The sequence below is a fragment of the Zootermopsis nevadensis genome, unplaced genomic scaffold (genome assembly GCF_977971745.1).
Source record: "Zootermopsis nevadensis isolate Lab colony 2312 unplaced genomic scaffold, Znev_1.0 Znev_ptg000007l, whole genome shotgun sequence".
Lineage (NCBI taxonomy): Eukaryota > Metazoa > Arthropoda > Insecta > Blattodea > Termopsidae > Zootermopsis > Zootermopsis nevadensis.
Window position 1 is genome coordinate 11,539,222 of NW_028259139.1, and position 13,910 is coordinate 11,553,131.

Below are 13,910 nucleotides of genomic sequence, written 5' to 3' on the forward strand. Positions count from 1 at the left end.
TGGTCGCAAGATTGTGGCCATCTAGCACAGTATTTCTAAGTGTTTCTGTTTCTGTGGATCCACTCTCTAAAATTATCTTTTGCTTTCTCATTAAGTAGAATATAGACCAACTAAAATATAGAGGTACAGTTTTTAATATGTTAATAATCTTTCCTTGCTGTAAAGTGTGTTTTATTTTCTGTTCCTCCCTTTTAATTCGTATAGTTAACATTTTCTAGAAAATGTGTCTTTTCTCATTCTCTTGGTTTGGTGGAACTCTCCAATATTTGAATCCTGACTACATTTAATTATTCTTTGACTGCTTGATCTGTAGATAAAGAGTTCTTCATTTTGGTACATATAACAATTCAGGTTTATTCATTATTTTTAAAACCTCTCTTCATTTATTTATTTTTAACTTTGTTTACACTATTCAGATTAAGATTCAGTTTCTCACATCAGTGAATATGAAGATGACCGTGTGCTGGGATGTTGTGCCATGTACTCTGGTAGAAGTTTACAGATGTTTCAGATATGCTTGCTGTCTCCCTCTTCAGGGCAAATAAAACCTCTGTTCATGTTGTTTTACATAATGTTCTTCCAGTTATCTTTATTTTCTTCAGACATTTTCACTTTATTTATGTTGTCATCTTGTGTCACATAACATATTGAAAGTGTGGAATGGAATGCCATGGTATTGCATAATGGTACGGCTTGTTGAGACTTGTTTACAAGGTTAAATAACATAAAGCAAGCGTAATAGTCTGTATTAGGTTTGAGATTTACTGTGTAAGGAATAATAAATATAAAAGTGTCTTAGGCTTTGTTAATCATAACCTACTGAACTAAATAAATTAAACGTCTAGTCAACACACATACTGTATCAGGTACTTTCAGTCGGCCAAGAAAGAAGCAATTACTGAAAATATTTTCATATTATAATGCTCTTGATATATTAATACGTTGTCTATATTGATACCTTGTTTACTTATAATAATGAAATTCTACATGTGTCAGTTCCAACTAATTAATATTCTTATAGCAACCCGAAGGTTCCGCACCCTTTATATCAAACCCTGCCACTAGACATGATCATGAGCCAGTTTCATCTGCCTTCTATCCTCACAATCTGTTTCCCTGACAACCATTTTGATACTAAGATGGCTGTCTTCAGGTAGTTTCGGAGGTTCTTGCTGAAATCCTACATTTGAATACTATTATTTTATCTTCTAGGTCTTCTACGTGGCGGCTACGATGTTTCTGCTAAGAAGTTTTTGTCTCCCTCGTTCAGCCAGTCTTAACCCTTTGAGCCCAAAGCATTGGAGCGTTATAAAATTTATGAATTTGAAGTGGGACCTGTGTTTCAGACATGGTACCTGCAAGAGCTGTGCTGTATTTCCTCTCATTCTCCGGATTCCTCGTCAGTTTCATGATGCGCACCGATATCAACATCGCGATGATAGCCATGGCCAGATTGCCACGTCCTTCGCTGTATGCAGCAAATGCTAGTAGCACCCCCATGTACTGCTATAACCCTGCTAACGTGACAGATGAACTCGATGCAGACAACGTAACTAAGGTTGTATGTTGTAACATTTCGTCTCTATATGAGGTTATGAAGCTTTTTGACGATAGTTTCCAGTATTACATTTTTCTCTTATAATAAACATTTCAGTAAGTTCCAGATTGGTGATGAGTAAAGAGGTGCATAATTTATAATTTTTTTGGCAAAAAGTAACTTAATGCCACATAATCTGAATTGACAGAAATTAAGAACTTGGATCAAAATAAAAACTTTATCTCTGTTTCAACCAACTTTGTGTCCTAACTTTTACTATTAAATTTTTGTTTTGTTTTGACGAGAAATCATCCTATGTTAGATTTGATTCAACTTTCTCGGTATAGGGGGTCTAGATGTTTGTATGATAAACCTTTTTGTTCCATAAATAGCTTATGAATTTCTTTGTACGTGACTGTTAGCTTCTTACTTTGTGAGTGAGTTATAAAAAATAGTACTGGTATTCTTCTTCTTTATTACGCCGTCTCCTTTACTTTTACGTGCATCCAGTGCAATAGTATGTTATAAAATAAAATGTCCTTTACTTCGTACCTCCGAGTCACCAGTACTGCATTGCTAGCTTTGCTATCCTGAGAGTTCTGAGTTGTCTTCATTTACCTGGGCTGTGCTGTTCATATCACAACATGACAATTTTTCTATGACCTTGAAGCAGCAATTTGGTGAGCTATTATTTTCTTAAACAGTGAATGAAGTTTGACATTCTTATGGCAGCGATGATATTGATGTTGGTTTTCTGGGCTTAAGCCCTTAAGATGGAGGCAGTATGTCCCTCTGAAACATATGCATTTACCCACATACAAGTCCAGTGGGATTACAGCTCGGAAGAACAACATTGTAATTTTACGTGCCAGCATGTTGTACCTCCTTGACCCTGTGTCATGTCATGTTGGTACTCCATACTCACATATATTTTAATTTTATGTAGGAAGAAGGCGAATTTGATTGGGATGCAACCACGCAGTCAACCATTCTGGGGTCATTTTACTGGTGCTACATTCTTTCGCAAGTAGTTGGTGGTATACTGACGCAGTATTTTGGCACAAAGACTGTGTTTGGGTTCTCGCAGTTCATCACAGCCATATGCTCGCTGCTTATTCCCTCAGCTGCGCCTTTGCACTATGGCGCCGTTATTGCACTGCGCTCCATTCAGGGCATTGCATCGGTGAGTTACGTAAATGTTTTGCTAATATAGATTAATTAAACTTGGAGTTCTCAACCAATGAGCCGACAGTTTTGGTAATACTGTGTAATCAGTATGATTAAAAATTGTTACTTGATACTTAAATACCTGCACCTTGTCATGGTGATGGGGCTTGAGTACCTTGGTGACCCCAAGAGCTATGCTGGCGATAGCATAGCTACTGGTAGGGCCTCCCTAGCCAGATTGGTCGAGGGGGAGAGGTCAGACTTAAGACAGGTACCCTGGTCCTCCAGGTTGGGGGTTGGTCGCAAGGCTAACAACCTTGCACCATAAAAAGGAAGATGTTTTGAAACCTCGATCGAAGTCTTAGACAGACAGACCTAACAGAGGACCGAATGAAGAGGAGAATTGAGGAGGCCATGGACCGAATACGGACCGGAGAGCCATAGAAGAAGAAGAAGAAAATTTTACCTGTTCTTTTCTGTGTGTGTGTGTATGAAACTTGAACCCAGAATTGAAGGCAAGAACCATAGGTTAAGGATAAGAACAAAGTACAGAGAAAGATATTTTGAATATAAGAAAGACAAAGTAAAAAATGGATGGAGAAAACTGTAGGAAGAGAAACTTTATCAGTTATTATCTGGGGGATCAAATCAAGGGACGTGAGTTGAGTGTGATGTGTGAAATAGCAAATGCCTATAAAATTGAATTTTTAAAACCTAAAGGAAGGGACCAAGTTTAAGACTTAGTCATAAATGTAAGAATAATATTAATGGAGATCTTTACACAGAATTGGAAAGTGGCTGGTCATGACAATGTGATTAATATGGTGTTTTTTTTTTGTTTTTGTTTTTTAAAAATTTACAGGGTTTAACATGGCCAGCCATGTATGCAATGGTTGGGCATTGGATTCCAGCAGTTGAAAGGAGTCGTTTCATGTCATCTTTCCAAGGTGAAGTTAAATTATATAAGTTTATTTATTGTTTTCTTGCAGAGTTAATATACAAATAAAACCAGAAAAACTTTATTTTGTTGTGTTGTATGTATTTAATCAGTCTCACTCAAATGTCATAATAACTTCTCATTTAGAAAGTATATAAATTTAATTATGTGAAAATACCAGTCAGTTAAATCAGACTGTTCTAATGACCCACATTCAGGATGTACCCAGTCAGAAATCCACCTTGGATGTGATATCTGGATTGAAATTATATATGATTTTATTTAATCTCTTTAAATAAATGCTGAAATAATACCTTAAAATATACCATGATTCCCTTCTCTTATATCCCTCCAAAATTATTGTTTATAATAATATTTTTTTGTTGTATTTGATGCTAAATAAACTTAGCCAGCAGTAGATTCAGAATCAAAAATAAATAACAGACCATCCATAGTCTCTGTATATGGAAAGTGGAGGTATAAGTTTTGTAATATGTTTGTTTTATAGGTTTCAGTTTTGGGATCGGTCTCACATATCCACTATGTGGGTTCCTGATTGCGCACTTTGGATGGAGAGTTGTGTTCTATGTGACTGGGAGTGTGGGTATTCTGTGGTGCTTGATATGGTGGTTACTCGCATTTGATACACCAGCTCAGCATCCTCGCATTTCAGCCAGTGAACGCCGGTACATTGAAACCAACGTTGGAAATACAGTCGTAGGTGAAAAGGTTAGTAAAATTTCTGTTTTTCACAGCAAGTAATAATAATATTTTGAATGCTATGTAACTTTAATTTAAAGTCAATGGAGGATGAAAAAGGTGAAGCATGAGGAAGATGAGAAATGCATAAAAAAATTTGGTTGGATAAGCCTGAAGGGAAGACACTGATCTACACATAGGTGGGAGGATAATATTAGAATGTATATTGGGGGAAAAGGGTGGGATTATGTGGATTAGATTTATCTGGTTCATTATAGGGACTGGTGGTAGGACCTTGGATTAATGAGATTATTATTTGCACATTTATGTGATTATTTAGAACAGTTGTATATTGTATGTTGGCTTTCAGAAACTATTCACTACTCAGAGAGAAACTTAAATTTGATCAACTTGGCTAATTTATCATATACATAATAATGGCATAAACTTCATAACTTTCAAAATAACATGAAAATTTTTGAATGTATCTAATGATTCATTTGCAGAAGGACTTTCCTTCTCAACAGTTTAGTAGTACAAACAGTTTATTTTATATTTTACATATCATATATACTGTTCATATGAAAAGTCTTATCTTTATTTACTGCACACACTGTTATGTGGATACATGGTCAGTAAGACAACTTCATGGAGATGTGTGTGTATTTCTCTAATTATACCTATTTGTTCCCTTTCCATTCCTTTGTCACATGTTATCCTGTTATTTTTCTTCTGTTTGATCTCTTCCTAATCAGTTTTGTAGATTTTTACTTTAGTTTTCTTTTATTTCAGATTTAGTTGTGTATGTGTTAGTTTCTTATTAGTTTGAACTTTGTTTTACTTGCCCTGTTCGTCCCGGAGTTTGCTTCTCTCATTACAGGGTTTGCTGGTTCCGTGGCATTCCATTTTAACATCTCTACCTGCCTGGTCCATCAGTATCACAACATTTGGACGAATTTGGATTCATTATACTTTCATCATTCCTGGGCCCATGTACATGAAGACTGTTCTTGGCTTCAGTATTCAAAAAGTATTTTAAATCTCAAATAATTACTAACTTTTTTATATTAGAACCCAAAAAGTCAACACTGCTAATACCAAAGCAGTCCTCAACCAGATTCATCCACCACCCATCCACATAGCCTAAAATCCATCTTTATCCTCCAAAAGTCTGAATGCAATTCTTGTCTTCTCTTTATATTTCAACCTCCTATATTTCAATACCCAAAAAATTCTATATGATTTTTTAGAACTCTAAAGGTTCCTCGTCATTTAATTCCAAGGGAAATTGTGTACTCTTGTAGCAGTGAAAATTTTAATGATGTTTTCCTGGGCTGTGAAGCCTGTGGACTTGCGTATACATACCAACTTCCTGCTGTCTTCATTGTCAGCACTTGAGGGTATCTGCATTTGATTTCACATGGCATCATGAGCCAGAGCAACAACACTGGCAAGAAAAAAATTATTGTTAATATTTTTATTTGTGTCTGTTATTGTTCCAATTTGTTCTTCTAATCACAACTTACACCATTAAATTTAATGTTTCAGCCCCAAGATTATAACAGTCTAGTAGTTTCTTTAATGGTTGTTTTAGTCTTGTCTTCTGACGACAGGTGGCATTCCAACCTGATTTTATTATTTGTAGTTTTATAAAAAATGTATCATGTAGCTATCAAGTAGTCTAATGAGTGAAGAAAAGGTTATGATTTGGACGTATCAAGAAGTTGTGAAACTTTTGAACATTTTGTAAACACTTGCATTTAAAAAAACGAAAATATTTATCAGAACTAGGGCCTGCAGGAAACAATGCACTTATGCACAAGTTCCTTTCAGAATGGCTTAATGTCTGGAGCACCATTCCTGTGTAGCTATGTCTCGTCAGTGCTGTTCTGTTACCTGGCCGATGTTCTCGTAAACAAGAAGATACTCAGTCTCACTAATGTCCGCAAGCTCTTTACTGCCATGTGTAAGTGCTGTGTAGTGATATAACTATCTTTTTTAATATCACAATATTACATTATATTGGTACATATTGATATATTTAACCAAATTAAAGTTTGGAACATAAACTCAGCTTTATTTATTGTGTGGTACAGGTAACTTTATCATTGTGTGATGTAACAGGTTGTTTAATTCTGGATTGTAATTCTGTAGTGTCCTAATAGGTTACCAAAGCTATCTGTTTTTTTACATATCCAAATTTGTATTTCAATATCTTCAGCATCAATATTCCATTTGTAGCCAAAAGGTGAAAGAACATAATTAAATATGCAAAGGGTCAATCAGTTCAGTCACTCAACACCTGTTATCATTCTTTCATCATTTTATGTGCTAATCCAATTAACACAATCACTGAATGATCCTAAAAAAACATGAGGTTTGAGGTTCTCATGGCTGTGATGGTAATGTTTGTCTTATGGGTATAATGCTGTGTGGACTTGTAGATAGATGCTAGTGTTTTAGGTGAACTTACCTCCATCTGAATATGGCAGTATGTTTTCTTTGAAACCTTGGTATCTGTCTGCAAGTCAACATGACGTTACAGTCCAGCAGACTGCGGTCGAAAAGAAGAAACATGCTGGTATTGGAGTCCATATTAAAATTAATGCATTTGCTAATGTTTCAGCCCAGATTATACCTGGCCTCTTGGTACTGGCAATTGCATACTTGGGTTGCAACATCACACTGGTCCTTATTGCTTGGTTTTTTGCTGTCACCCTAATTACTGCTTCATATGCTGGTGCTATGGCCAGTGTAGTTGATATAGCCCCAAATCTTGCTGGTAAGGAAACAGGTTTACTAAAGGAATATTCTTAGCTTTATTTCTGTATTTTATAAGGGAATACAGACCTTAGTATCATGTGTTTGTCTCCCATTAATTTGAACCAACTGAATTTTTTTGGTATGAATAAAATGCAGTATTCATATTTTATAATTCCCTAGCATCAGTGCTACCATGATAGCATCCATGCAAACATTTGAAGTGGTAGCAACGCTACTGCCTCTAGGGTAGGACTGTGAAGCATTATGTGATATTAGATCTTTGAGAAATATATAACTCTTAAGATCAATTTTTTGTAGAATGTAAAGTAACATCATGGCAATGCAAGATATACATTTACCTCTTTTACAGCAGTAACCTACAAATTATTGGAGCTGGACATGTGAAATTTTATACATCGATAAACGTAACTACAAATGCTAGATGAGATTTCAAAGTCTTATAGCAATGAGTATGAAGATAGCTGTCTTCTGGAATGTTGCACCATATAGTCTTATAGAAATTTACCAACATTTTAGAGGCAATTTCTGCCTCCATCATTATCGTCATTCCCACCATCATAATCATCATCACCACCATTACTGTCACCAGTATCATCATCATCATTGCCCTGATGATGGAGGCAGTACATTCCATGTTACATATTGTTATATGTCAACAGCTATAAAGATGGCGACAGTGCAGAATATTGAAGTTATGTCTGACAATTTTATCATAGTCTGATTCTATATTAGTGGTATTTATGCACATAAGTATAACACTAAATTGTACAATCATTGTGCTGTAGAGGAATTTGAAGGAAAATAGTTATTATAATTTCCATGTAGAACATGTAGTTAATTTAAAAATTTGGTCACTATATTCACGTAAACTATTATTGTTATGTTTTAATTAACTTTTATCTTTATACAGGTCCAATCCTAGCTTTTGCTCAGACAATTCACATGACTGCAAGTTTCTTGTCACCAATAGCTGCTGGAATCATTCTGCAAGAAAGTGTAAGTTTAAAGTTATTCTGTGTTTCTTGATTGAAGACATATTTGTCATAATTTATTTTTCAGTTCTCCTTGTTCCTCATATCATTTGACGCCAAATAACCCTTGTATTTGAAACATCATTATTAAGTAACCCACAAAGAGACCACACTGTGATATTACTTTCTTGTGGAAAAACTTGGTAAAAAATTAAATCATTTTAGGTGCTACTAAGGAGGTTTGTTTAGAAGTAAATGTAGAGAAAATGAAGTATGTGTTCATGTCTTATCACCAGGCTGCAGGAGAATGTCATAATATAAAGGTAGATAATAAGGTGTTGAAAATGTGGCAAAATTAAAGTATTTGGGAATGATGGTAACAAATTAAAATTACATTCATGATAGAGTTAAGAATAAATTAAATTTAGGGAATGAGGATGACTATATTCTGTGATGTTGCACCCTGTAGTCAGAAGTGTACTGATGTTTGAGACATATCTCAGACTAAATCCTCATGTGTGGCTTTCTAGTCACCCTGATGATGGAAGCAGAGAGCACCTTGAGACATTGGCAGACTTCTACCATACTGCACGATGCAACATCCCAGAAGACAGTCATCTTCATTACTGTATTCTGTGTCTATTCTTCCTGTGTCTTTATGTCACATTTCTCATTCTTCTGCGATCCAGTTCGCATACTTCTGGAGTATCATATAGTCCTTTTGTGTAATTTATATGGGGATGTATGATGTTCTGCCTTCACAGCAAACCTTAGAGCAGTGGCAGCAAGTATTTTGGTTGTCAGCAATTGTAAGCTGTGGTACATATATCTTCTTCCAAGCGTTTGGGACTGCAGATATTCAACCCTGGAATTACCCCAACAAGAAGGTACCTGTTGACATAAATCAAACACTACAGCCTCTACACTGCAAACAAAATGGAACATCATTGAAAGATAACAGCGAAGCAGCAGAAGGATGACTGAACACTTGTAGAAGAAATCTGCACTTTCATTCCTGATAGGAATCGGTTTGTACTGTAATGCGATAAGAAAGATTATTATTAGATTCCATTCATCAACTGCAATGATGGAAAGGGCTGTAAGGGATGGAGGAAGTGCCTTAATGTAAGGAACTCACGATATAAAGGTTCTCTGTTGTTCCTTTCTCATTTTTACATTCTTCCATTCTTACATTCACTGTCAGTTTAACTTTTATTATCTTTGCAACACAATTCGTAAACTAGCTAATTGTGAATTGGATTAGCGTACTGTTAAACTGTTAATTGTGGAGCTAAAGTGTAACTGGCAGCCTTGTAATGTAGGGATATAAATTTACTGTACCTAAACTATGAAAGTTAAAACACATACTGAAGGGTTTTGTGTGAGTGGGTTCTGAGGTACTTCCGCATCAAAGGTTTCGCAGAAAGATTCTGATTTGAAAATGAATGCTTCTATGTAATTTAACCTTATGACATGCTTAACTCAGTATAACAGCTGCATGTTGTAAGAATTTTTATATTTACATTGATAGTTATTCTGCTGTTTGAGAAACTATTACTATGTTTACAAAATCCAGTTGAATCCAGTTCACATTTTAACACCACATTTTTAATGTTATCCATCCATCTCTTCCTAGTCTGCCAAGGAAGCTCGAAGTTTTCCACTGTATTCATTTCTACGCCCGCATACATGCTGTGTGTCCTGCCGAACTCATCCTTTTTGATTTATTCAGCCTATTAATAGCACAGCATAGTAAAATGAAACTGTTATTTGTTGTATTCAACATGCTAAAACATGGTGTGCAGAGAACATGTAAATTAACAAGTCTGATGGCTCCAGGGTACACTGAATTTAAATCACACACAAAAGTGTCTAGTCAAAAATAGACACGTTTCGAATCCTTACAGCTTGAAAGTTTTATGGAAATGGAATGACAAATATTAGAGAAAGAAAACCAATTCTACAATTCAGACAACATACATTATATAGTGTCATACCATATGATGATTAGTATATAATGAATTGGAAGGGATGTGGAAGGAAGTGTCATTGCCTAATTCAAGGTTATTTTGTGAAATTTGTCTGGAGGGACTGAGTAAAACCCAAATTTCAATCAGAGTAGCCAATCTGCAGACAAAGGGCAATTATTTGTGATGTTTCATGAAGAAACAACTTGGTAAGTATTAAACCATTCAGTGTCTGTCTTTTTGTACGTGTAATGGGCACATTCTCTTGTAGCTATCATAATTCAATTTAATTTGTGTCAGAAAATGTGTCTCATATAACTGTTTTAGTGACATTTTACTGTGTTTTTTAAGATAAATGTATCTTCGGTTTTGCACAAACTTCGTAGAGATATAATTTTGAAGGTGATAAATTTTATTTGAAGCAAAATGCAGCAAACACCCAGCCCATACTCTGTGTTTCCAGAACCTTCAAACACTTTTCTTGATATCACAGTTGTAAAGCACTGTCTGTCACCATGACTTACTGACTATGATGTTTGCCTCTTGCTTCAGTAGCAAAAACTGTTTTTGTCATGAATACATTTAAGTATTACTTGAAATTTTCTCCAGAATGTTCCCTAATGTTCTTTTGGCACTTCCTTTTTGTCCCCTTGAAGCCTTTTCTTTCTTGCTTATATAATAAGCCAACTATATACATATTTATTTTCCATTGCGTAACCACCAGTTTCTGTTTGTTTTTTTATTGTGAGCATTAATCTTGAAGTTACTGCGAAAGTCTTGTTTGTGTCCTGTTATATTTCTGATAAATATAAGAATGTTACTGTGATAGTATGTAAGATTGCAAGATTGTTATTCAGATTTTCCAATTTTGAAATTGTTGATTACATTTTAAGATTTAATTAATTTTATGACTACAGTATTGAAGGAGGAATTTACTTTTCACAGTATCTTAGTAAAAATTTTTCCATGTAGCTTGCTCATCATGATTGTGCGACTAGATTGTAGGTATGCCTGTAGCGTCTTGGCCTATCCTAATTGGAGGGTTTGGAGCAAAAAGATATTGACGATGGCTGTCGTCAACCTAGAAGACAGCTATCTTTGGACTTGCCACCATGAGAACCTGAAATCTGAAAAAGGATGTTACTATAGTTTTATGAACTTGCAGAAATAACTAATTTATGCATGTCTGTGCAAACACTGCATCCACAGTTGTCTGTTCTGTAACCTCTGGTGTGATATATTTTAAAGATCCAATCTTTTTGCATGAAGCCCTTCAGTTCTTTAAGAGAGTTGATAATGTAAAGTGTTGTGATTTTGGCTATCCTGAAATATTTATATACCATTCTCATGACTGTCCACCTAAAAATGCATTCCTTGTGTTGGTAAACATTTCTGTAATTTATTTAAGTGCGAATTGATCAGAAATGCTAAAATGAAAGTGTTAATTTCCATTTACTTATTAATGCAATGTTTCACTGTAATGTGAAGTTATCATTCACCAGCAGCTTAAGATATCTTTGAAACTTAAGCTGTCAGTTCAGTTATATAAATATGAGGTTAGTCTCATGTTTGGTGCTTAAAAGAATTGTGATATTTGGACTACAATTAATGGTATACTAGAATGTAATTAAAATATAAAATATAGCAAGTGATATTCTACTTCTCCTATGTACAGTACAAGTAAATTAATAAGTATTATGGCATGGGATGTGAATATTAACTCAGGTATATTCCTATGTGAAAGACGAGTGAGTATTTTAAGGAACCACTAGTGCTTTGTTTGTACTTCCCATTTCCTTAAAGTATATATGAATATTTTATCTACCGTAAGTATGGTGTGTGATTATTCTCAGAAGTTGTATATCTGGATCAATTTCAGATACATACACACACGTTAATAAACTGGAACTTCCACATTTTACATGTGGGATCCAATTTATATAATGCACAAAGTAAGGTAGTGTTTTTCAAATGTTTTTGACTGCAGGATAATTTTTGTTTAAAAAAAAATAACTGGGTAAATGGCATTGTAGGTAGATTAAATAGGTTGTAGGGTACGCTGGATGCGATTTTATGATTTGTAACAATTCTCTGTCAATTGCAGGAGTTACTTGGTGGGAAAAGGTGAAAGAATGGTTATAACTGATGAATGGGAAAGGTCAGTGAGAAAGTGGTCATGGTCTACATTAGCATAGTGTCACTGTATTCAGTGGATGTCCTGAAGAAAATCATGAAAACCTCTCGATTACGAGTCCCCATTCAAGATTCAAACCGCGTACATCCCAAATGTAAATCACATTTTCAGCTTAAGGGAACTTTTTGGCTACATTCTAGTCATTGTGACTTAATATAAATAGGCACACATTAATCACTGAAGATGAATAGTAATTGTTCATTCTCAACTTTTTTTTAAAAAAAGATGTATATCTCTTGTGCTTGAGACTACAATTTAATTTACTGTGTTTGGGGTATTGGGTGTGAAACATGGTCTTTTACTCTTATGGAGGAACATGGATTGCAGGTGTTTGGGAGTAGGGTGTTGAGGAGGATATTTGGGCCTAGGAGAGAAGACGCAGTTGAATTTTGCTGGCTCAGGACAGGGACCAATAGAGGGCTTTAGTTAATTCAGTGATGAATCTTTGGGTTCACTAAGCGATCTAGTTAGTAAGTTAGTTTTGGGGGGTATTCATAGTGAAAAAGTAATTCTGTACTGATAACTGTGTCATTTTCATAAATGCTCTGAACTAATTTTAGTTTACAATGAAATTAAAATAAATTGCCCCCATCACAGTTATGTCGACCAGGAACATTTTCTTTAATTTCACATACAGTTATAAATTATCTAACTTCATGAAAGTTTGTGTGTAGCAATAATTTATTTGCAGCTGTTACAACAAGAAGCAGTTTGCATAATATAGAGTTTCAATTGAATAGATTCTGATACTTTATACTGAGTTCTGTATTTTAGATTTATTCAGTCAAAAAGATTCAAGTTTAGAAAAAGACACGAGATTTAAACTAACAAGAAATTACTCTAATTATTGGACAGAATATGTGTGCATGGCAGATGAGAGAGTTTATGGACACTGTTCATCAGTCTGGCATTTCATGTGGGCAAAAGTTTTATTATCTTATTTATCATAGAGTGCTTTGCATTTATATTTTACTTTTTTGACACCTATATTTTAGTTACCCAAGGAAGAGAAGTGGCAATGATGTATGAGTATAATCATAATAATATTCTCCAAAATTCTTTTAACTACAGTGAAAATTATATTTGTTCTTCTCATACATCATTGCCTGTCAAATTTACTGTTGCTGTGCATTTTAGAGTTTTTGTTAAACAGGGCAGTTTAATAGAGTTTTATAGTTTCTCACATTCCATGTTTTATTTCACATTTCAGTTACTAATAGGGCAAAGTGAACATGCAGATTAGATCTGAGAGACAACATAATATAGTAGTATCACACCATTACAGGTGATTACATAAATATTTAATATGTCCAGATATTGCCTTAAGTAGTACCAATTATAGATGTGTGTTCAAAGTAAGACCCAAGTTACAAAGTTTTCTTGGAGAATGTTTTATTATAACCATGACACATCAGTTTCTGAATCTCCACGACTTTATCATGACCTTTTGATGAAAATTTGAGTCAGTCTTCTATTCTAGTTTTTGCATGTAGCTGTCTTTATTATTAATAGAATATATAATTTTTACATGTAATCATCTCTTGGTGTTATAATAGCAAGGTTGGCTGTACTCTGAAACTCTTTACAAAGTATACTGTAATATGCAATAAAACACTTATGATAGAATTAGAAATGGTGTGAGTTTATTCCTCTC

General features: G+C 34.6%; 1 protein-coding gene across 6 annotated transcripts in view; it reads left to right on the forward strand.

Moving 5' to 3' along the window:
* The window catches only part of MFS17 (Major Facilitator Superfamily Transporter 17), a 34,809-nt gene extending 20,920 nt beyond the window's left edge, over positions 1-13,889 (forward strand). For 5 of the 6 annotated variants that reach the window (XM_087344276.1, XM_087344275.1, XM_087344277.1 and 2 more), the window contains 9 exons: positions 1,347-1,558; positions 2,484-2,720; positions 3,567-3,651; positions 4,150-4,370; positions 5,221-5,370; positions 6,174-6,306; positions 6,967-7,122; positions 8,035-8,120; positions 8,860-13,889. In XM_087344276.1, the coding sequence (XP_087200402.1) occupies positions 1,347-1,558; positions 2,484-2,720; positions 3,567-3,651; positions 4,150-4,370; positions 5,221-5,370; positions 6,174-6,306; positions 6,967-7,122; positions 8,035-8,120; positions 8,860-9,075 (1,496 nt within the window). In that variant the 3' untranslated portion in view covers positions 9,076-13,889. The remainder of the gene's footprint in view (positions 1-1,346; positions 1,559-2,483; positions 2,721-3,566; positions 3,652-4,149; positions 4,371-5,220; positions 5,371-6,173; positions 6,307-6,966; positions 7,123-8,034; positions 8,121-8,859) is intronic. The other variant, XM_087344278.1, reaches the window with a different exon arrangement.
* The last annotated feature ends 21 nt before the right edge of the window (positions 13,890-13,910 follow it).